Raw genomic sequence first — 25,306 nt, 5'->3', positions numbered from 1 at the left:
GCGAGGGGAGGAGGAGGCGGGGAAGGGGTGGGGAACCATGTAGTGATGGTGCACAGGTAGGGAGGGTGGGGAGGCAGGGAACCTGATTGGCCCTGATTGCTGGCCAGACCTAGGGACTCTACCCATGCTCGAATTTCGTGCACTGGGCCTCTAGTCTGACAAATAATATACCTGCCTATCAAGTATTAAATGTAAGATACACCGGAAGGGTAGTATTTCCTATCTTCTGGAAGTTAACAAAATTAAATACCTGAAAAGAAATGTTCTTTTTTCTTTTGTTAAAACTCTTTCTACTGAACAAAACTAAGAACTAAGAATTCCATAGGAATTAGGAACTTAACTGTTTAGGTATTTTATAGCACAGTAATATATTTTATTGACCAAATAGTCCTCTTGGGAAAAAATTTCCAATTCCATAATAAGCCCTAGCTGGTTTGGCTCAGTGGATAGAGCGTCAGCCTGTGGACTGAAGGGTTTCAGGTTCAATTCCGGTCAAGGGCACATGCCCGGGTTGCAGGCTCTTTCCCCACTAGGGGACATGCAGGAGGCAGCCAATCAGTGATTCTCTCTCATCATTGATGTTTCTCTCTCTCTCTCTCTCTCCCTCTCCCTACCTCCCTAAAATCAATAAAAATATATTTAAAAAAGAACTCCATAATAGGTATAACAATAGCTATTTATTGAGTACCTCTTATGTGTCAGTTCTTAAATGTTGTAAGGTACATAAATGAGAAAGGTTCAGAGATATTAAACAATGAACTCAAGGTCACACAACTCAAGTATGGAGGGTTAGAGAGTCGAGCACAATTCTCCCTGGTTGTAAAACTCATTTTCTTTTTCCTAACCATTGCTCTCTCAGTCAAGATTCATTAATGAAACATATCTTTTACTTTTCAGAATAGTTTCCCTTTACAATTATGTCAAGTGGATCCTACTTTGCTTTTATTTTTTGTGGTGAAATTAGACATAATATACCTAAAAATTAAAATTCAAAAGACTAAGGATATTTCAGGAAGAAAGTTAAGGTTGGAATCTTTGGAATTATATATCACCAGCATTGATTTCTTTGCTGAGGGTTTTAGTATACCCTTGTCAACTTGCTTTTTATTTGTGTCATATTCTTTAGTACAGGATTTTTTCCTTGACCATTGATCACCATTTTCCTCTTCACACTGCTGTACATAAACCTAAGAGATTATGAGGATCTTTTTGGTCTACACCACCAGAAACGTTGTTCTTTCTCCAGATATCCATTACAAATATTAGGAGGCAATATTACATTTAGTTAGTAGGTGCCATCATCTAACATATGATGTGCTTCAGCCTGAAACTTTTTTTATTGATGGCTTTTGTTTATTTTAAATGAATTAATTTTTACTTTCTAGATAAAAAATTTTGGATCTCTGATATTTTTAAATTAAAAATAATTCTAGTTTTCTTTGATAAATTACATTTGTAAAGTTGGTTTGTGTTTTCTTCTGCCTGTTTTATTAATAAAAGAAGTTGAATAATAACTAAACTGTTTTTATGTATTTTATATGCTGGTGCTGAGGTAATGGTGCCACTGGGTAAAAACAACCCTTTAAAATGAATGAAATATCAAACCAGTTAATATTTTTATCTCTCAAGGTTATTTTTGAGAAATTGAAATACCTCATTTTATTATTAAGGCCAAACAATGCTCCAAACATATTTTTTTCTGTGAAGATTTAGACACTTGAGAAGATTGTTTAACTATCCTCTAAGGAACTTTGGATTAAGGAACACTGAATGTACAGTCTTTCACCCACTAAACACACACTGTTTTATTCAAAGAGGCTAAGCCCTATCATCATCTTAAGATCTGCCTTTGGAAATACCAGCTAAGCTGGTGATACTGGGTATAGTTTTAGGCAACGGGCCAGTATCTTGGCCGGTTGGAGATTAAAAAAGAGTAGCAGTTTCTGTTCACTAAAGATGCCTCTGCTTAATAGGGAGGGAGGAACATGTTTTTATTCTGGGTAGCTACAATTTACTATGGAAGAAGGGACAGTGGCTGGGGTTCTATTTAAATGCTCAGACTCGAGTTAACTGCCTTATTTCATATTTTTTTCTTAGCTGCTCTCTATTTATTTATTTATTTATTTATTTATTTATTTATTTATTTTTAAACCAAATCTCTTTGGAATAATTTTTTAATCTCAGAAGGAAAGGTTTTTTAGATTTTTGTTGTTGCTTAGTAGTATCCAATATGTAGATAGTATGTCCCTGTTTGTTCCTGACCTCTAAATTTGAGTTAACTTGAATTTTACTTTCGGAAGTTAGGTCCAACTAAGTCTACCTACCACATGTTTGGAAATAGTGGCAGAATAGACTTTTCTGTAGTGTTCTCTGTCCTGCTTATATACAAGTTATTCAGATTATCCTACGGTCTGAAATACAAGGAACCTGAAATAAAGATGGCAAACTGGTGTAAGAGAGAAGGTGGAGTACTATGTGATTCTTCATATGAATAGCAAGGAAGAAAGAAACTTAAGTACTTACCCTGGGAAACTTAACCTAATGATTTCTTTTCATCCTTTGTCTCATATGTCCCTTAATTATGGAGATTTCCCCCTTGGCTTCCCTTTTATACTTCCCCTCTTATACTACCTTCCATATATGCTTCTCCCTTTCCCTTTTTATAAAGCCATCCTATTTGTCTTTGCTTGTCTATTGTCTACGGTCTGTTTCACCAGACTGTAAGGGTCACAAAACTAGGAATTATGCTATTCTTACTCATTGTAGAATCACAGGTCCTTATGATAGTATCAGGTATAGTGATGCCAAATATAAACTCATTACATTAATGAGCAAATGAATGGTCAGCTGTTATGAGAGGCTATTAATTCTCTCACCAAAGAGGAGGTTAATTTTAAAAAGGCTTTCCTGATTTTTACTTTTGTAATTTCACTTTTCAGATAAAAAGTGATAAAACTAATGTTGGAGAAAATTTGAAAAGCAGAAAAAAGGGAACTCTCTAGTACTAATCTCTACCACCCCAGTGAAGTTGCTAATACTTGGTATATTTCCTTTCAGTTATCTATCGGCCTTTAAAAATAAATACTTAAACACAATGTATGCATTATACAATTTTGTATCTGCTTTTGTTCAAAATAGGAATGCAACATATCCCTTTATTTTTTGTCTCACTTTTATTCTCCTCTCTACTGCATTTTGTTGTTCAGCTTTTTTTTTTAAATAAATCTTTATTGTTCAGATTATTACAGGTGTTCCTCTTTTTTCCCCCCATAGCTTCCCTCCACCTGATTCCCCACCCCACCCCATGCCCTTACCCTCTGCCACTGTCTTCATCCATAGGTGTAAGATTTTTGTCCAATCTCTTCCCGCACCCCTCACACCCCCTCCCCCCTGAGAATTGTCAGTCCATTCCCTTTCTATGTCCCTGATTCTATTATATTCACCAGTCCATTCTGTTCTTCAGATTTTTTATTCACTTGATTTTTAGATTCACTTGTTTTTTTTTTTTTGTTTGTTTTTTTAAATAAATCTTTATTCAGATTATTACAATTATTTCTCCTTTTCCCCCCCATAGCTCCCCTCCACCCCTTTCCCACCCCACCTTCTGCCCTTACCTCCCCCCCACTGTCCTCATCCATAGGTGTATGATTTTTGTCCATTCTCTTCATGAACCCCCCATACTCCTTTCCCCCTGAGAATTATCAGTCCACTCCCTTTCTATGCCCCTGATTCTATTATATTCACCAGATTATTCTGCTCCTCAGGTTTTTAATTCACTTGATTTTTAGGTTCGCTTGTTGATAGATATGTATTTGTTGTTCATAATTTTTCTCTTTACTTTTTTCTTCTTCCTCTTCTTTAAGAATACCTTTCAGCATTTCATATAATACTGGTTTGGTGGTGATGAACTCCTTCAGCTTTTTCTTATCTGTGAAGCTCTTTATCTGCCCTTCAATTCTGAATGATAGCTTTGCTGGGTAGAGTAATCTTGGTTGTAGGTTCTTGCTATTCATCACATTGAAAATTTCTTGCCACTCCCGTCTGGCCTGCATAGTTTCTGTTGAGAAGTCAGCTGACAGTCGTATGGGTGCTCCCTTGTAGGTAATTAACTGTTTTTCTCTTGCTGCTTTTAATATTCTCTCTTTGTCTTTTGCTCTTGGCATTTTAATTATGATGTGTCTTGGTGTGGTCCTCTTTGGATTCCTTTTGTTTGGGGTTCTGTGGGCTTCCTGGACTTGTAAGTCTATTTCTTTCACCAGGTGGGGGAAGTTTTCGGTCATTATTTCTTCAAATAGGTTTTCAGTATCTTGCTCTCTCTCTTCTTCTGGCACCCCCATAATTCTGATGTTGGTACGCTTGAAGTTGTCCCAGAGGCTTCTTACACTATCTTCAACTTTTTGGATTTTTTTTTTTGCTTTTTGCTTTTTCAGTTGAGTGTTTTTTGCTTCTTTGTATTTCAATTCTTTGACTTGATTCTTGGGTTCCTCTATTCTGTTTCTGGGTCTCTGTATAATATTTTTTATTTCAGTCAGTGTATGTTTAATTTCTAGTTGGTCCTTTTTCATATCTTCGAGGGTCTCGTTATATTTATCGGCCTTTTCTAGGATATTCTTAAAAAGTCTTATAACCGTGGTTTTGAATTCTATATCCAGTCGTTTGTTTTCCTCCATTTCTTTCGTTTGTGATCTGATTCTTTGACCCCGCATTTTCACTGATTCCCTGAGTTGGTAAGGTAGATATTTGTGCTAGGTTTCCAATATGGCCCAGTGGGTCTGCTTCCCCAGTTAACCTGAGGTGGACACTCTTGGTGCACCCCTTTGTGGACTGTGTGTACAGCCTTGTTGTAATTAAGTCTTTATTGTTGTTGGTATCACTGGGAAGAATTGACCTCCGGGTCAGCTGGCTGTAAGGATCAGCTGTGTCTATGCTGGGAGAAGCCCGGTGCTGGAGACAGCCCTATAGGATTAGACTTGCCAAATTGCAATAGCCTCTGTGCTCAGCTTGGATGGGGTGGAGCCTCAGTCTTGGCTTCCTGTCAGCCCCGCCCCTGCGCGCACGTGCGCTTTCAGTCCTCCGCCTTCCCCAGCTCGAGTCTCCGCCTGAGAGTCCAGACTCCCCCCACAAGAGCGTGGGTCCCCAGGGGCTCGCCTGGAACCGGGGTTCACTGCAGTCAGAACTGGGGCACAGTGCCGTCAGGAGCCTCTGACTCCCCTCCACCAGGGAAAGCCCGAGGCAACCTCCGCAGCCCTTGTGCGCACCGGCGCGGGCGCGCTTTCAGTCCTCTGTTTTCCCCGGCTCCCGAGTCTCCGCCCGAGAGTCCAGACTCCCCCCACAAGAGCGTGGGTCCCCAGGGGCTCGCCTGGAACTGGGGTTCACTGCAGTCAGAACTGGGGCTCAGTGCAGTCAGAATCCTCTGACTCCCCTCCACTAGGGAAAGCCTGTGGCAACCCCCGCAGCCTTTGTGCGCACCGGCGCTCGCGCGCGTGTGCACTTTCAGTCCTCCGCCTTCCCCGGCTCCCGAGTCTCCGCCCGAGAGTCCAGACTCCCCCCACAAGAGCGTGGGTCCCCAGGGGTTCGCCCGGAACTGGGGTTCAGTGCAGTCAGAACTAGGGTTCAGTGCGGTCGGAGGCTTCCTTCCCCCTTCCACCAGAGGAAGTCAGCCAGGCTCTCAGCCACCCTTCCTCTCTGCGCGCACAAAGCCCCTTTGCCGTACCTCCAATTCTCTGTGAGCTTTTCTCCTTCCTTCTAGTTGTAGAATTTTCACTCAGCCAGCTTTCCTGTGGTTCTGGATGGTGTCCGTTCTGTCTTTTAGTTGTAGTTTTGAAATTGTTGTGCGAGGCAGCAGTTTAGGTGTTTACCTATGCCGCCATCTTGGTTTCTCCTAGATTCACTTGTTGGTAGGTATGTATTTGATGTCATTTTGTTGTTCATAATTTTTATCTTTACCTTTTTCTTCTTCTTCTTCCTCTTCTTAAAGAATACCCTTCAGCATTTCATGTAATCCTGGTTTGGTGGTGATGAACTCTTTTAGCTTTTTCTTGTCTGTGAAGCTCTTTATCTGACCTTCAACTCTGAATGATAGCTTTGCTGGGTAGAGTAATCTTGGTTGTAGGTTCTTGCTATTCATCACTTTGAATATTTCTTGCCACTCCCTTCTGGCCTGCATAGTTTCTGTTGAGAAATCAGTTGACAGTCGTATGGGTGCTCCCTTGTAGGTAACTAACCGTTTTTCTCTTGCTGCTTTCAAGATCCTCTCTTTGTCTTTTGCCCTTGGCATTTTAATTATGATGTGTCTTGGTGTGGTCCTCTTTGGATTCCTCTTGTATGGGGTTCTGTGCACTTCCTGGACTTGTAAGTCTATTTCTTTGACCAGGTAGGGAAAGTTTTCTGTCATTATTTCTTCTAATAGGTTTTCAATATTTTGCTCTCTCTCTTCTTCTGGCACCCCAAAAATTCGGATGTTGTTACGCTTAAAGTTGTCCCAGAGGCTCCTTACACTATCTTCATATTTTTGGATTTTTTCTTTTTGTTTTTCTGGTTGGGTGTTTTTTGTTTCCTCATATTTCAGATCTTTGGTTTGATTCTTGGGGTACGTTGATCTACAGTTGAGTTTCTGTATATTCTTTATTTCAGACAGTGTATGCTTAATTTCTGACTGGTCTTTTCCATTTTTTTTTGGCATTCTCATTAAGATCCTTAAAGGTCTCACTAAGTTCCTCAGCGGTTTTTAGAAGATTCTTGAGTAACCTTATAAATGTGGTTCTGAACTCTATGTTGTCCAGTAGTTTGCTTTCCTCCATTTCTTTCATTCGTGACATGTTTCTTTGTCTTCGCATTTTGCTGCTTCCTTGTGTTGATGGAGTGGCTTTGTGTGTTAGGTGACTTATAGGGGCCAGTAGCTCAGCCTCCCCAATCACCTGAGGTGGACGCCTTTGGTACACCCCTTTGTGGGCTGAGTGCAAAGTCTTGGTGTAGTTAAGCCTTGATTGCTGTTGGTACACTGGGAGGAATTGACCTCCAGGCCAATTGGCTGTGAGGACCTGCTGTGTCTATAATGGAAGAACTGCTGCGCTGGAGACACGCTTATGGTGCAGGACTTGTTTCAGTGGTGCTTTGGTGCTCACTGAATCTGCCTCTTGAATGTGTCACTTATGGATGTAAGGAGTTGAAATCTGGTGTCTCACACTGATCACTGGGTACACTGGCTTCTGGATCTCCAATGGGGTGCAGGTCAGCTACTGTCTGAGGCCACCCAGCAGGCGCTACAGCGAGAACTACAGTTTTCTCCTCTTTGCTTGGGGTTTGGAGGTTTTGGAGCTGTCTGACCTGGGCTGCAAGTTTGCTAGGTTAAGCTGCAATAGGGCAGGTCATTCATATGCTAAAGCCACTGCTTGGAGCTTGGGTGGGTTTGTAGATTGTTCAGGGCGGGGTCTCAGGGTGTGACTAGGCTAGGGCGTGGCAAACAGCGATGGCTGCCAGTTAGCTGGACCGCGTCCGCCCCAGCACAATAAACAATTATTCCTGTGCGCAGCCCTGTAAGCAAGCCTCCCTCACTTTCCGACCCCACGGCAGACAGTCCAGCTTCTCCCCGTAGGAGTTTGGGTCCCCCGCGTCTCCCCAGAAACTGGAGTTCAGAATAATCGGGATCTTGTCTCCCTTCAGGTTGAAAAAAGCAGTGCTTCCAATCGCCTGTCACCAGCCGGATTCGCACGCCTCCGTACCTCAGCTTTTCAGCCCTTGTGCACCCCTCAATGCTGTTTGCTCTTTCCTTCTAGTTGTAGAACTTCCACTTAGCCAGCTTTCCCGTGGTTCTGGGTGATAGACGTTTTGTCTTTTAGTTGTAGTTTTGAAATCGTTGTGCGAGGCAGCAGTTTAGGTGTTTACCTACGCCGCCATCTTGGATCCTCTCTTGTTCAGCTTTGAATAGTTCAGTTTTGGGGAAGAATGTATCACTTACGAAGAGTCTTGCTGAGAGGGATAAAGGATCATGTGCTTTGTTGTAGAGACTTCATTTTGTAAGCTGACTTATTGTCATATGGCAGTTAAAAATATATTTCTCATAATTGAGAAAAATGAAGCTGAGAAAAATCAAATTAGATTTTCTTTTTTCTTGGAGATGTGTAACGGATATTCTGGAACTTGACCTCATCAAGGAATTTCATTGCTATTTGAAATTGAAATTTCATTTTTCTGAAGAAAATATGGGATTAAAGTGGGATTAAATGTGGGATTAAAGTACAAATACACCTTGATTATTCAGTTACTGAAAATTTGTGGGTGAGTTGAATCTTTGTGACAGTGACTCATTTTCAATTTGCTTATATTATTGGTTCAGAAATGCCCTCTAGTGAGATTGTAAAGAAATTTACAGGTTGTTAGAAAAAATTACCCTTTGCTCTATGCTTTTGATGCAGCTTATTTATTTTATTACCCACTCACTTTAGATAGGCTAAGTATATTTCCTAATATGCTTTTAGATCAACAAGCAATTAGTTTATACTCTGGAGTTTTTGATTATTTCAAAAGTCCATTTAACTTAAACCTCCAGAGGTCTCTGAAGTTTCAGTGAATCATATATACTTCTCTAATCTTAACTAATAGTGTGTAGGAAGCATCAAATTTTTTAAATGGTTGAGTCATTTTATAAAGTTTTAAGAAATTTTATTGCTGTGCTGAAAAGTGTAACATTTCATATTGTGTCTATTTTTTATTTTTTAAATATATATATTTTTATTGTTGATAGTATTACAGATATTTTCCATTTCCTCTCTCCCCTGCTTATCCCCCCTCATATTGTGTCTTCTTAATTGACAGTCTTAGTCAGTGATTTATAACAAACTTTCTTCTCATCTTTGGTCTTTGTCTTCTATAACATTGATATCATTCAAGCCTCTTGATATTTTCTTTAAATTGACAGATTTCTGAGAGTGATAAATTATGTCCCATTGGTTATTTAGTCTTGTTATGCTGTTCTGAGTGATTGCTTTGCACATTTTCATAGGTGTGATTGTTTAAGAAATAGATTTTAAGTCTCCTGTGGTTTATCAGAATTGGAATTGATTGAGAGCCGCACTGCAAAAAGTCCAAAGGTTTCTTTTTGTGTGTGTGTGTGTGTGTGTTTTTATTGTTTTCAGAGAGGAAGGGAGAGGGAGAGAGAGATAGAAACATCAAGATGAGAGAGAATCATTGATTGGCTACCTCCTGCACGCCCCCCCACTAGGGATCAAGCCTGCAACCCGGGCATGTGCCCTGACCAGGAATCGAACTGTGATCTCCTGGTTCAAAGGTTGATTCTCAACCACTGAGCCACGCTGGCTGGGTAGTCCAAAGGTTTTTAAAGCCACATGTTCAGTAAAACATATTAATGGTTAGTAAGCTCTTGTACTTTGTCAAGTTATCAGTGTGATTAGGCTTCATAGCAGCTATCAATCAGCATTCTGTGAATATGACTAATACTTAGTTCATTCACTCAGCTGAGTTCACTCTTTATTTTTTTAAAATATGTTTTTATTTATTTTAGAGAGAGAGGATGGGAAGGGAGAGAGAGATAGAAACATTGATGAGAGAGAAACATTGATTGGCTGCTTCCTGCACGCAACCACTGGGGATCGTGCCCACAATCGGGCCATGTTCCCTGGCCAGGAATTGAACCAGTGATCTCCTGGGTTGATGCTCAACCACTAAGCAACACCAGCTGGGCTGAGTTCACTTTTTAAAAGACTCTTACTATGCTATAGAAACAACTCTTAGACCTGCCTCATTATATTTCCTTTCTCAGAGGATGTATCATCCTCTCTCAGTCTGCTTTACTGGGATGACTGCAGCTCATTCAGAAGAAATCTTTTTACCATCCTATTTTTATTTACTTATTTCATTAGTTTGGATTAAGTTCAGCTGCCAGTCACAGAGATTCAAATTAACAAAGGCTTTATGAAGATAGAAGTTTATTTCTCTTTTATGTGAAACTCAAGAGATAGGCTCTGTTCCACACAGCTATCAGAATCCCAGACTTTTCCATCAGATCATCCCATTGTCCCTTGGATATGATCCTTGTCCTCATGGCCCAAGAGGCCATTATATCTATCTGTCAGGCAACAGGATGCAGGAAAGGGTCAAAGAAGAAAGGGGGCAAAAGATACATATCTCTTGTCCTTTATGGAAGATTCTTTGAAGCTGCCACAACAATTTTCCCACTTATTCCCCATTGATTAAAACTTAGACACATGGCCATACTTAGCTACTAAGGGAGGGAGGAACATGTTTTTATTCTGGGTAGCTACAATCTACTGTGGAAGAATGGGACAATGTATAAGAGGAACAGATGGGAATCTGTCACACCATTATTTCTGTTTCTTGCAGTTATTGAGTGGAATAAATTTCAACAGTTTTATCCCAATTTTAGCATTGTGTCTTTGGGATAATATTGATAAGAACTTCGATGAGAGTAGACTAAGATTAGGGGAAACAAAGAGAACTGACATGATCTATGTGTCAGCATATTCACATAGCTCTTCTCTTTTTTGAATTTCCATGTATCAGTTTGGAGTTTATTCTCTCACTAGTTACTATAGTTTCTTTTATCATTTGGGTCAAAGGAACAGCTGACTGGAGGTCATGTTTATGGAAGATCCTTCCAGGCTTCAAAAAAAGTCCTGGGCATCAGAAACCTAGACTGATGCAAAAGTGTAATTTTTATTACCTTTTATAAGTCTGATGCCTAACTCACCGCTTTAGAAAGGCGTGTGTTCCTTAATGCATCAGAGTATTGAAATATGAGTCACAAAATAATGAGAGGAATCGCCCTAACTGGTTTGGCTCAGTCAATAGAGCGTTGGCCTGGGGCCTGAAGGGTCCCAGGTTCGATTCCGGTCAAGGGCATGTACCTTGGTTGCAGGCACATCCCCAGTAGGGGGCGTGCAGGAGGCAGCTGATCGATGTTTCTCTCTCATCGATGTTTCTCACTCTCTCTCCCTCTCCCTTCCTCTCTGCAAAAAATCAATAAAATGTATATAAAAAAAAAATAATGAGAGGAAGATGAGTATGGGAGCAGTTACAGGAAAAAAGTGACGCAAACTTTGTTAAATAGAAAAGTTTTCCTAGTAATGCAGGGCATTTAGGACAGGATACTACCCATAGAAACAGAACATGAAACCATGAGAAGTTGGGATCCCAGGAAAAGAAATGAACACTAAGACTGGCTATGGGATTAATACGGTTTTGTATAATGAGAAGAAATGGGGTGATACTTCCACCTTGCTTTTCCAGGGGATGGAGAAATAATATTCTCAACTCTTTATGATCCAACTGTGTTTTTAGGCTAATGAATTGAATCTAAGGTTGGAATTTTGAAAAGAAAAAAAAAGAAAGAAAGAAAGAAAAAAGAATAGAGAGGATTAGTTCCTTCTTTTCAGTTGTCTAAATGAGCTCAGTGAGTTCCTGTGGGATTGACTGACTTTAGCCCTTGAATTTCAGGGATGAATGAACTGGTTGGCTTGACCATAATGCAGTCCAACAGGACATCTGGAAATATTTGACCCAATTCCAAGAAACAATGGGCATGTCCATGGATATCACATTGATGTCATGCCTTTTACCCCCGAGAAAGCTTTTTGTGAATGAGGTATCATGGTTGACGCATTTTTTATGTACATAGAGTGTGTGTGTATATGTATGTGTATATATACATGTATCACACACACACACACACATATATATATATATATATATATAGTCACCCAGGGTTTAGTCAGGGTTCTCCAGAGAAACAGAACCAATAGGATAACATGTCTTTGGGATATTATTGATAAGAACTTTGATGAGAGTAGACTAAGATTAGGGGAAACAAGATGAGAATTATTGTAGGAATTGGTTCATATAGTTATGGAGTCCTAGAAATCCCATTTTCTGCTATCTATAAGCTGGAGAACAAGGAAAGCCAGTGTTAGAATAATTCAATGCTAGTTAGAAGACCTGAGAACCAGGGGAGCCAATGGTATAACTCAATCTGAGGCCAAAGACTTGAGAACCAAGTGCTCCCATGTCTGAGCATTCAAGATGGTTGTCCCATCCAGCTCAAGGAGAGAGAGAGAGAGAGAGAGAGAGAGAGAGAGAGAGAGAGAGAGAGAGAGAGAGAGATCGAGAATTCACTTTTCCTCCTTTTTGTACTATTTGGGCCCTCAATGGATTTGATGATGCCTGCCCACATTGTTGAAAGCACATCTTCTTTACTTAGTCAGCTAATTCAAATGCTAATCTTTCCAAAAACACCCTCACAGACACACTCCAAAATAATATTTTACCATCTATCTGGGCATTCCTTAGCCCAGTCAAGTTGACACACAAAATTAATCATCGCAGTGGCTCTTTTCTTCCTGTGCTTTATAAATTTTAATTGAGATCTCACATGATCTTTGTTATCTTCTCTCATGGAAAGTAGATTTTTGGCTTTCACCCTTTTGCTGAGGAGAAAGAGCTCTGAAGTTTGCAGCTTTATCCAGGAATCTCAGTTCCCTCCCTGCCTTGTATGGAGCTAAGGCTTTTCTTCTGTATTGTGTGATCATTAAATGCTGAGGCTGACCAGCAGACCCTGAGTGACAGATGAATGGATTACTCCGACACAACGTTTGCTGTGAAGAGAGGGCCAAGGGACTGCCTGGCTAAAGGAACCAGACAGCCTCGATTGAGTGCCTCGTTAGGCTTTTATTGTAGTAGTAGTTTGAGATAAAGTTTCTTTTAGATGCAATCAGTAGGGTAAGTAATATTGGGAGGACACATGTGTTTGTAGTGTCCTTTAAGCAAGGACACTCAAAGATTAAGCATAGCCGAAACCGGTTTGGCTCAGTGGATAGAGCGTCGGCCTATGGACTGAAGGGTCCCGGGTTCGATTCCGGTCAAGGGCATGTACCTTGGTTGCGGGCACATCCCCAGTGGGAGGTGTGCAGGAGGCAGCTGATCGATGTTTCTCTCTCATCGATGTTTCTAGCTCTCTATCCCTCTCCCTTCCTCTCTGTAAAACATCAATAAAATATATTAAAAAAAAAAAAAAAAGATTAAGCATAAGGATTCCAGTAAACACCCTGGAGTCTGCACATGCACAGACTTGTTTGGAAAGGTCAAGGAATAATTAGGGGCGCCATCTTTGGCACTCCCCTAAGTTGGAATTCTGATAAACATGGTGGGCAGCCTTCCACACACTTCCCTTTCCTTGGAAACTTTCCAACCAAGTCTCGTGTGCTCCCCAATATCTCCCTCTTTTTTGTTTTGCTTAATGTAGAAGACAGAGGGCGGTGGTGAACTTTCTGCTTTGGAATGTCAGGGTCTGCGAAGCATGTTTACTGCTCCAGTTCCGATTTTACAGACTATAAGAAAAACAAAAAAAGCAATGGTTAGTTATCTGGAGTGCGTGGAGTGTGAATACACTCCAATAATTGCTCAGCCTCTGCCATCAGCTTCATCATCATTCCCCAGGTTATTCTGGGGGCCGTCTGGGTCTGGGGAAGGTGCAATGTTCTGTGCTGCGGAGTCCCCAGGTTCAGATTCTTCATTTCTGGAAGAGGATTGGTCCTGTGCCATTCCATGATAGGATTTAATCTGGCAAGCTGGAATCCACAGTGGCCCTGTGGGGGTAGAAACACATGCATATCCTCTCCCCCATGTTAGTAATTCATTGGGTCCCATCTAGTTATTAGGGTCCACATCTCACCACAAGATTTGTGGTTTCTGAGATGGGGTTATTGAGGTGAAGTGCCGTTCTACAGAGGATTGTAAACAATCATTCAGATTAAAAAAATTAAAGGTAAAGAGTGCTTTAGATAGTATTTTAGCAGGGTCCTTGAGTTCCATATTCCCCCTTTTTTGTTTAACTAGCATACCCTTCAGGGTAGCATGGGCACATTCAACGATGGCCTGCCCTTGTGGATTGTAAGGGATTCCCGTAGAATGCTGGGAATGGACCAAGTTCTGCAAAATGTGGCAAAGCGATGGCTGCTATAAGCAGGCCCATTATCAGTTTTTGTCTTGGTTGGAATTCCTAAAAAGGCAAATGTAAGTAGCAGATGTTTAATCACATAGTGCGTGGATTCGCCAGGAAGAGCATGGGCACTGATCATACCAGAAAAAGTGTCTATAGTTACATGTACCAGGTGTACCGGTTAATAATGCGGATTTTTTTCAATAGATGGAGTTACACATAAGCAATTTGATATGTATGCTATTTTTTTTTATATATTTTATTGATTTTTTTACAGAGAGGAAGAGAGGAAGGGAGAGGGATAGAGAGTTAGAAACATCGATGAGAGAGAAACATCGATCAGCTGCCTCCTGCACGCCCCCTACTGGGGATGTGCCCGCAACCAAGGTACATGCCCTTGACCGGAATCGAACCTGGGACCCTTGAGTCCGCAGGCCGACGCTCTATCCACTGAGCCAAACCGGTTTTGGCATGTATGCTATTTTGTTGTATTGACAGCAAGCTTCAAACTTCATATGTCAAATTTTCTGAAGGTGTTAACATCATAAATATTTTTACGCTTAAAAATGTTGAATTTCGTGCCAAAAAAAAAGCATTTGCGGGAAGTTTTAATTCATTACTTTATTTTGAAGAAAAGTGCCGCTGCAAGTTATCATATACTTCGGGAAGCTTATGGTGAACATGCTCCATCTCAAGATACTTGTGAACGCTGGTTTAAACATTTTAAAAGTTATGATTTCGATGTGAAAGACAAAGAAGGTCCAGGTCAACCGAAAAAGTTTGAAGACCAACAATTACAAGCATTATTGGATGAAGATGCATGTCAAAATCAAAACAACTTGCAGAAAGATTAAACGTAGCTCAGCAAACAATTTCCAATCGTTTTCAAGCAATGGGAAAGATTTTAAAGGAAGGAAAATGGGTGCTTATCAACTGAATGAAAGACAAATGGAAAACCGAAAAGTCATCAGTAAAAGGTTGCTTCAGCGGCACGAAAGAAAGTCTTTTTTGCATCGAATTGTGACTGGCGATGAAAAGTGGACTTATTTTGAGAATCCCAAACGCACAAAATCATGGGTTGATCCAGGTCAACCACCAACATCGACTGCAAGGCCAAATCGCTTCTGAAAGAAGACAATGCTCTGCATTTGGTGGGATCAGGAAGGTGTGGTGTATTATGAGCTTCTAAAACCAGGTGAAACCGTTAATACTGTTCGCTACTGACAACAAATAATCAACTGAATCACACTTTGATCGTAAAATGACTAGAATGTGCCAGAAGACACAGCAAAGTAATTTTGCTTCATGATGACGCACCATCATACACTTCAAAACCAGTTAAAAACACATTAAAAGATCTTGCCTGGGAAGTATTAACTCACCCGCCGTATTCACCAGACCTTACTCCTTCAGATTACCACTTGTTCCAATCGATGGCACACGCACTTTCTGAACAGCACTTCAAAATGTACGAAGAAGTGGAAAATTGGGTCTCTGAATGGTTTGCCTCAAAACAAGAAAAGTTTTATTGGGACGGTATCCACAAATTACCTGAAAGATGGGGGAAATGTGTAGCTAGCGATGGACATTACTTTGAATAAAGCACTTTTGATGTTTCTCTTGAAATTATTGTGTTTTCTTTGATTACAAAATTCACATTATTAACCGGTACACCTGGTACATACTGGAGTTTCCTAAAAGAGGCAATGTGACATCTGTTTGCCAAAGGTCATTGACCTGCAGCCTTCTGGGATTAATTCCCATGGAGGGTAGTGAGGTACCTGTCATTTGACAGTCAGGACATTGTAAAATAACTTGTTTAGCTACTCTCAGGGTCAGTTGAAATTCTTTATGTAGTTTGCTCCAATTTTGGTGGAATAGTTCATGGGATTGATGGGCTTTTAATAAAGCAGCAGTCATTACTAAGCGGTCTACTTGATCATTGGCTTGTACCAGCGGTCCAAGAAGAGAACTGTGGACCTGATATGAGATATAAAGAGAGGATGTAACCAACCATCTCGTAGGGCCTGGAGGCGAAGGAACTGTGCTAGGAGGGATTGATCTAATGTAGGCTTGATGAGTGAAGTTTCTTGGTTTTATAAGATATAAACAGAATAAGCAGAGTCACTAACGGGTTGTGAGGGAAATGTTTCTAGTGCTAGGATCAGCGCTCCCAATTTCCGCTCGCTGAGTTGAGATAAAACCCCCCTGTTGAATGGCACCATTAAGTGGCCAATGGATGGCTGTTTTACCGGTTTTTCTTGAGCCATCTGTGAACACAGTAAGTGTTCTTGAGATAGGGATATGTACAATCTTAGAGGGGTATATTAACTTAGTGTGGGACAAAAAAATCTAATGTCTTATCTGCAGGGAGAGAATGTTCTACTTTTCCTACGGAAATCAGCTAGAGCAATTTGCAAATCAATGGAGGTCGATAATATTCTCAAATTGAGTTTTAGTTAATGGAAGGAGAATGATATCCGGATCATGTCCTGCGAGTTTTCTACAGCGCTGCCTCCCATCGAGAATCAAAGAGCAAATCAATGCTAAATAAGGTGATAAGGTTTTGGAGGGAGTATGAGAGCAAAACAACCATTCAGTAAACCTCAGTTCAGGTACCAGTTGTCCCAAAGTCCCGTAGGTGAGTGCCTGGTGGGAAATAAAATTAGTTGAAGAGAATGCTGGGGGAGATTCTGTTCAAATATCGAGTATCGAGTGCATCCTCGACCAAGAGGAGTTCTTTTATCCCTTCTGCGGATAGCTGTCTCGGGGAATTTAAGGCTGGATCCCCTTTTAGGATGTTAAACAGGTTTTGTAAGTTCACTGTGGGAATACCTAGCGCTGGTCATATCCAATTTATATTCTCCTAGTAATTTTTGAAAGTCATTTAGGGTTTTTAGTTCCCTGTTGTCAAAGGTAACCTTTTGGGGTCTGATGGGTCTTTCAGTTAAGATATATCCTAGATATTTCCATGGTTTTGTCATCTGTACCTTCTCAGGGGCTATTAAAAGGCCTCTCAAGGCCGGTTTCCTTTTGCACTGAAGAGTATATATGATATAACAGGTCCGTATCAGGGGCTGTAAGGAATAATTTTTCCATGTAATGAATAATTTTTCAGTAGGAAACTGTTGCCTGGTTGGCATGAGTGCCTGATGTACATGGTACCAGCACATAGTTGGGCTGTTCAGCATTCCCGGTGGGAGGACTCTCCAATGATATCTCTGGGAGGGCTCTTCATTGTTAATCAAAGGGAGAGTAAATGCAAATTTATTCCGACCTTGGGTAGCTAAAGGAATGGTATAAAAGCAATCCTTTAAATCTGTGATAATAATGGGCCAGTCTTGTGGGATCATGGCTGGAGATGGAAGTCCAGGTTGGAGAGTACCCATGGGTTGAATATTAGCATTAATGGCCCTTAAATCGTGTAAGAGCCGCCATTTGTTAGATTTTTGGGGGATTATGAAAATAGAGAATTCTAGGGGCTGTTGAAAGGTTCTATGTGTCCTAAATCCAATTGTTCTTTTACAATAGATGGGCTTGTTGTAATTTTTCTCCCTTTAGGGGCCACTGTTCTATCCAAACAGGGGTTTGGCTTAACTAAGTCAAGGGTAAGGGAGGTATAACAACAGTGACCACTCCTAAAAAGGTGTCTGTAACATTAACCCCCACTGTGAAAGGAGATCACGTCCCCATAAATTGATAGAATCTGTAAGATTAGGGGCTGTATGTAGCCAGTTTGCCCATCTGGCCCTTTACAGTGTACGTGCCGAGAACTTTAAAATGTCTGGGAAACTTCTCCTATTCCCACTGTCCTCTGATCTTGCTTTACCGTGGGCCATGACGAGGGCCAATCAAGATGACTAAGTATAGTGCAATAGTCCTCAGTATCTATTAATCCTGTGAATCTTTTCCCTTGGATTTCTATACTGAGGAAGGGCCGTTCCCTGGTAACTGACTGATTCCAATAAACTCCTCACTCTCCAGTATTGCCAGATTTCTCTCCTGAGCGTTGGGACCCAATATAGTAGTAACAACAGTTGCACGATCTTAGTTTGCATGAGGAAAATATGCAGCTCCTTGCATGTCATGAGCACCTGGATTTCTCCCTGGTAATCACTATCAGCGACTCCTGGTATTACAGTGACTCCTTTTGAATTAAGGCTGGAGCGCCCCAAAATAATGCCTACCATGCCTGGTAGCAGTGGACCTCAAGTCTCCGTAGGGACCCTTTTAGGGTCGTCCCCTTCTTTTAGAATCAGTTCTGTTGGAGTTCTGTGCTCCCAGTGGTAGCTGCTTGGAGGGAGTAGACAGTAGATTTCCTGTCTGCCCTAGGAAGGTGATCCGTGCCCCGGTTTGTTGCGGGGCCTGGACTGGCCCCACTGGGCGTTTCCCTGCAGTGTTGGTAAAGAATTGCCATGTTTGTCAAATTTTGATTTACATTGGTTGACCCAGTGACACCCCTTATGGCAACAGGGACAAGTAGATGGGGGCTGAGAATTCTCAGAATGGGAGGTTGCTATTTTAGCCTTGCAATCCTTTTTAAAATGTCCCATTATCCCCCATTAATAGCATTTGGAATCTGTTTTGCCCTTATTCCCTGCCTGGAGAGCCATGGCCAACATTTGAGTCCAGTGGGTTTCCATTCCTACTAGCTGACAAGCCCTGGTAAATACCCCCACCGTGGTGGCCTTTCTCCCCGATGGGCTGCATAGCCTTTTGACAATCAACGTTGGCGTTGTCATATGCCAGTTGCAACAAGAGAATATCTGCAGTCTGACTATGACTGATCTGCTGGTGAATGGATTGGGTAAGGCGATTTACAAAGTCAACATAAGATTCCTGGGGTCCCTGGTGTACATTAACAAATGAGCCTTGCTGAATTCCGCCTTCCTGAATATGCTCCCAGGCCTATTGTGCACAAAGAGAGTCTTGGGTAAATACTTGTGGGTGCAGATTCAATTGCTGTTGTACATTAACATATGGTCCCCACCCCTGCAGCATTGGGGCCTGTAATGTGACCAGCACCCGCTAGATTGTTTTGATTAGCCTGTTGTTCACAGATCTCATCATATTCTGCTCTTCATAATAAATATTGACTGGCGTCTAAAGTTGTTTTAGCTAAAATTTGCCAGTCCCAAGACGTCATATGGTAATTTTCAGACAAAGCATTAATGAGTCCTTTTGTAAATGGACTGTTAGCCCCATTTTCTCTAATACTTTTCCTTAGTTCTTTAAAGTTATTAAAGGAGAGCGGTTCATATATCTGCTTACCTTGCTGATCTTGCAAACCTGGGCAAGCCAAAAGCTCTCCTTCTATCATAGCTTGCCTGACACATGATCCCATAACTGAGGATCTAGTTGATGATCCTTCCCACATTGGAGGTGGAGGATTGGGGGCCTTAGGTATTACTGGCTTTATAGGCTCTGCTTCAGGAGGAGGGGGTGGTGATAAATCCTGGTGTTCTGTAGGCTTTTGATCCTCAATATGTAGTGGGCATAGTGCAGCTCAAACAAAAGCCCTCATAGTTAAAGATGACAAATCCTGATTTCTCTTTAAATTTCTACCTACTTGTTCCCAGAGATCAAGGCCTAATGTTCCAGCACAGGGAACCAAGGGTTATAAGTTATAATAGTCTGCAAAAGGCCCTTTAATTGTTTCTTTATAACCGAGGCACCATTCGCTTTTAACAATTGTTTAAGCGCTGTTATATATTGTTGTTTTATGAACAACTTCTGTCCCATTATGAAACCTTAGCTGAAAAACAATTCCCTCGAACTTGGAAATCCCAAGGGAACCAAGGATTATAAATTATAACAGTGCAACAGGCTCTTTAATTATTCTTCTATAACTGAGGCACCATTTGCTTTTAATAACTTTTTAAGTAACAAAGAAATCTGTTACTTGTTGGACAGCTGCTGTCCTATTGTGAAACCTTAGCTGAAAAACATGCCCTTGAACTTGGAAATCCCAAGTGGGCTCCAATGACTTAGTACACAGTTACTCTTCGTTTTCTTACTCTTCGTTTTTGAGGTTTCCGCCACATCTTGTTGTGTTCCTTGGTCCTCACATGGGGTACCACCTTGCCGGGGCTGACCAGCAGACCCTGAGTGACAGATGAATGGCTTACTCCGACACAACGTTTGCTGTGAAAGAGAGGGCCAAGGGACTGCCTGGCTAAAGGAACCAGACAACTTCGATTGCCTGCCTCGTTAGGCTTTTATTGTAGTAGCAGTTTGAGATAAAGTTTCTTTTAGATACAATCAGTAGGTTAAGTAATATTGGGAGGACACATGTGTTTGTAGTGTCCTTTAAGCAAGGACACTCAAAGATTAAGCATAAGGATTCCATTAAACACCCGGGGGTCTGCACATGCACAGACTTGTTTGGAAAGGTCAAGGAATAATTAGGGGTGCCATCTTCAGCACTCCCCTAAGTCGGAATTCTGATAAACAGGTGGGCGGTCTTCTACACACTTCCCTTTTTTTGGAATGTCCTCCTTACAAACTTCCCAACAAAGCCTCGTATGTTCCCCAACAATTAAAACCCCCTGATTTTCAGCTTCCTTTGATTTTAACCCCCTTGTTTTTTTGTGAACTTAGCTATTTATTTAGAAGGTTATGTTTTATATTTATCCAACATTTCTAAATGTCATTTAAGGGAGATTTTTATGTCTCTTAAGGACACTATGTTCTCAGAAACTCAAGTTTCCAGTTACTTTAACTCATACGGTATTATTAAAGTTATTCTGTATTGGATGGATATAAATATATAATTCAAAAGGAAAATAATCAGCCTTATATCAATATTTTTCATTGTAAAAATATGTGCTATTTTTATATGGTAAATGGGTGATGACGCTTGAAATACTATCAGTAGGATACAGAGATTCAAAATATATGAATCAAAACTAATTACCACTACAGACCACCATGACACAGAAATTACAATAGTGATATTTTTTTTTAAATAAATCTTTATTCAGATTATTACAATTATTTCTCCTTTTTTCCCCCATAGCTCCCCTCCAGCCATTTCCCACCCCACCTTCTGCCCTTATCTACCCCCCACTGTCCTCATCCATAGGTGTATGATTTTTGTCCAGTCTCTTCATGAACCCCCCCATACCCCTTTCCCCCTGAGAATTATCAGTCCACTCCCCTTCTATGCCCCCGATTCTACTGTATTCACCAGATTATTCTGTTCCTCAGGTTTTTAATTCACTTGATTTTTAGGTTCACTTGTTGATAGATATGTATTTGTTGTTCACAATTTTTATCTTTCCTTTTTTCTTCTTCCTCTTCTTTAAGAATACCTTTCAGCATTTCATATAATACTGGTTTGGTGGTGATGAACTCCTTTAGCTTTTTCTTGTCTGTGAAACTCTTTATCTGCCCTTCAATTCTGAATGATAGCTTTGCTGGGTAGAGTAATCTTGGTTGTAGGTTCTTGCTATTCATCACATTGAAAATTTCTTGCCACTCCCGTCTGGCCTGCATAGTTTCTGTTGAAAAGTCAGCTGACAGTCGTATGGGTGCTCCCTTGTAGGTAACTAACTGTTTTTCTCTTGCTGCTTTTAATATTCTCTCTTTGTCTTTTGCTCTTGGCATTTTAATTATGATGTGTCTTGGTGTAGTCCTCTTTGGGTTCCTTTTGTTTGGGGTTCTGTGGGCTTCCTGGACTTGTAAGTCCATTTCTTTCACCAGGTGGGGGAAGTTTTCGGTCATTATTTCTTCAAATAGGTTTTCAGTATTTTGCTCTCTCTCTTCTTCTGGCACCCCCATAATTCTGATGTTGGTACGCTTGAAGTTGTCCCAGAGTCTTCTTACATTATCTTCAACTTTTTGGATTTTTTTTTTTGCTTTTTGCTTTTTCGGTTGAGTGTTTTTTGCTTCTTTGTATTTCAATTCTTTGACTTGATTTTTGTGTTCTTCTTGTCTGTTTTTGGGTCTCTGTATAATATTTTTAATTTCAGTCAGTGTATGTTTAATTTCTAGTTGGTCCTTTTTCATCTCTTCGAGGGTCTCGTTATATTTATCGGCCTTTTCTAGGATATTCTTAAAAAGCCTTATAACCGTGGTTTTGAATTCTATATCCAGTCGTTTGTTTTCCTCCATTTCTTTCGTTTGTGATCTGATTCTTAGACGCCGCATTTTCACTGCTTCCCTGAGTTGGTAGATTTGTGTGCTAGGTTTCCAATTTGGCCCAGTGGGTCTGCCTCCCCAGTTAACCTGAGGTGGACACTCTTGGTGCACCCCTTTGTGGACTGTGTGTACAGCCTTGTTGTAATTAAGTCTTTATTGTTATTGGTATCACTGGGAAGAATTGACCTCCGGGCCAGTTGGCTGTAAGGATCAGCTGTGTCTATGCTGGGAGAAGTCCGGTGCTGGAGACAGCCTTATAGGATTAGACTTGCCAAATTGCAATAGCCTCTGTGCTCAGCTTGGATGGGGTGGAGTCTCAGTCTTGGCTTCCCATCAGCCTTGCCCTTGCTAGCACGTGTGTGCCTTCAGTCCTCTGCCTTCCCGGCTCCCGATTCTCCGCCCGAGAGTCCAGACTCCCCCCACAAGAGCGTGGGTCTCCGGGGGCTCGCCTGGAACTGGGGTTCACTGCAGTCAGAACTGGGGCTCACTTCAGTCAGAACCGGCGTTCAGTGCCGTCAGGAGCCTCTGACTCCCTTCTGCTAGGGAAAGCCTGTGGCAGCCCCCGCAGCCTTTGTGCGCACTGGCGCGAGCGGACTTTCAGTCTTCCGCCTTCCCCGGCTCCCGAGTCTCCGCCCGAGAGTCCAGACTCCCCCCACAAGAGCGTGGGTCCCCAGGGGCTCTCCCGGAACTGGGGTTCACTGCAGTCAGAACTGGGGCTCACCTCAGTCAGAACTGGTGTTCGGTGCCGTCAGGAGCCTCTCACTCCCTTCCGCCAGGGAAAGCCTGTGGCAGCCCCCGCAGCCTTTGTGCGCACTGGCGCGAGCGGACTTTCAGTCTTCCGCCTTCCCCGGCTCCCGAGTCTCCGCCCGAGAGTCCAGACTCCCCCCACAAGTGCGTGGGTCCCCGGGGGCTCGCCTGGAACTGGGGTTCACTGCAGTCAGAACTGGGGCTCACTTCAGTCAGAACTGGGGTTTTGTGCTGTCAGGAGCCTCCCACTCCCTTCCGCTAGGGAAAGCCTGCGGCAGCCCCCGCAGCCTTTGTGCGCACTGGCGCGAGCGGACTTTCAGTCTTCCGCCTTCCCCGGCTCCCGAGTCTCCGCCCGAGAGTCCAGACTCCCCCCACAAGAGCGTGGGTCCCCGGGGGCTCGCCTGGAACTGGGGTTCACTGCAGTCAGAACTGGGGTTCAATGCGGTCGGGGGCTCCCTTCCCCCTTCCGCCAGAGAAAGCCAGCCAGGCACTCCGCCGCCCTTCCTCTCTGCGCGCACAAAGACCCTTTGCCGTACCTCCAATTCTCTGTGAGCTTTTCTCCTTCCTTCTAGTTGTAGAATTTTCACTCAGTCAGCTTTCCTGCGGTTCTGGATGGTGTCCGTTCTGTCTTTTAGTTGTAGTTTTGAAATTGTTGTGCGAGGCAGCAGTTTAGGTGTTTACCTATGCCGCCATCTTGGTTTCTCCTCAATAGTGATATTTTGTATGCACTAATTTTAAAGGGAACCTAGAATTTAATTGTTATTTTCATTTCTTTTTTTTTATAATTTTTAAAAAATATATATTTTATTGATTTTTTACAGAGAGGAAGAGAGAGGGATAGAGAGAAACATTGATCAGCTGCCTCCTGAACACCCCCCACTGGGGATGTGCCCGCAACCAAGGTACATGCCCTTGACCGGAATCGAACCCGGGACCCTTCAGTCCGCAGGCCGACGCTCTATCCACTGAGCCAAACCGGTCAGGGCTGTTATTTTCATTTCAAATGCTCTTTCAAGAATTATATCATTTTAGATGATGTGACATGATGCTTATTATACTTGTTAATTTGTGTTTAATAAAAGTCCTTTGAGTGAAACTTTTGATAGATTACAGCTCAAGGCAAAAATTAACCTAGATCAGTGGTCAGCAAACTGCGGCTCGCGAGCCACATGTGGCTTGTGATCCGTGGTTTGCCGCTCTGTTGCCTAATGAGTTTGCTGACCACTGACCTAGACTCTCGATTCCAATAATTACAGGCTGTTGTTGTTCCTTGTGATTAAGCCCCTATCCCAGTGGTCGGCAAACTCATTAGTCAACAGAGCCGCAGTTTGCCGACCACTGACCTAGATGTTTCTGTATAATTCAGAAGAGGAGGAACCATTTAACTGGAAAACTCTGTGATTATTTGAATTCTGTTATGCAATTTGATTATTAAATTAGAATAAGGAAAGCTGTGAAAGAAAACGAGCTAAAAGAGAGAAACAAGAATGGGAAGTAGTCATCATGAAGGAGAATATGACAAACCCATTGGGTTGGTGCAGTGGTTGTGTATTTCCATTTACCACTCTAGAAGTGCATCTGAATTTCATTTCAAGTGCTGTTTCCCTGTCAGTTTGGCTGGTTATAGGCAGTAAAATTGACATTACTTGGACTTAATTAGAATTGGTTAAGGATTCTTGTCCCCGCCCCCCCTTTTTTTTAAGATAAAGTTGGAGAGGGGAGAACTAGAATCTAGTTTCACGATTATTTCCTGAAATGACCAACAGAAAAGAAACTCCTCACCTCATCTTTTTTTTTCTTTTCTTTTCTTTACTAGTGTACCTTAACTCTTACAATGATATTTGTTTAGCATTTCAGTACTTATACTATAAGATTACTATAGATTAAGGGAGGAGAAGAGAGCAAAACATGTGCATGAAAGTGATTATTAAAATGCCTAAATTCTCAGGGGACACTGAGGGAAAATTTTGACTACAGCTGCTTCATTCCTGTAATGGCTGATCAGGGATGCAAATCATGACCAAATTTATACAAATTTGATCGGCTGTTTGTTATTGCTAAAGTCCTAGGTTCAAGTTTTAATATTCAGATGTGGAGAAAAGGATGGAAACTGGTGTTCATGAGTAATTAAAATTAGACTCCTAAATGAAAAATTAGAAAAAGATATATTATTTGTGTAACTCAGTCCAGGCGGTTTTATATGTTTTCTCACTTGACCTTCAATACTCCCACGTGGTAGGTGTCTTTATCCCCAAGACCCATGGAGGTATATAACTTCAATTCATTGATGATAATACTTGTATTAGAATTAATTTCCTTTGATTCTTGTCCCATTTTCTATATAGGATGCTGATTACTGTCTCAATTCCCAATTAATAAAGAAACATACTGATCACAATGTAGCCACCACATCAAAGTAATTTCATTTATGGTCCCAATTAAATGAGA

At 41.6% G+C, this 25,306-nt stretch overlaps 1 protein-coding gene across 5 annotated transcripts in view; it reads left to right on the top strand.

Annotated features, from left to right (window-relative positions):
* The window catches only part of COMMD1 (copper metabolism domain containing 1), a 194,538-nt gene that overhangs the window by 40,897 nt on the left and 128,335 nt on the right, over positions 1 to 25,306 (top strand). The window contains exon 3 of one of the 5 annotated variants that reach the window (XM_080686026.1): positions 14,602 to 15,592. The exons of the other annotated variants lie outside the window; for them this stretch is intronic. Within the exon in view, the coding sequence (XP_080542152.1) occupies positions 14,602 to 14,823 (222 nt within the window). The 3' untranslated portion in view covers positions 14,824 to 15,592. Of the gene's footprint in view, positions 1 to 14,601; positions 15,593 to 25,306 lie in introns of those variants that run through there. 5 annotated transcript variants of the gene reach the window in all.

This window comes from Plecotus auritus, assembly GCF_963455305.1.
Source record: "Plecotus auritus genome assembly, chromosome: 8".
Taxonomy (NCBI): domain Eukaryota; kingdom Metazoa; phylum Chordata; class Mammalia; order Chiroptera; family Vespertilionidae; genus Plecotus; species Plecotus auritus.
The sequence above is the reverse complement of the archived record's forward strand: the minus strand, read 5'-3'. Positions and strand labels throughout refer to the sequence as shown.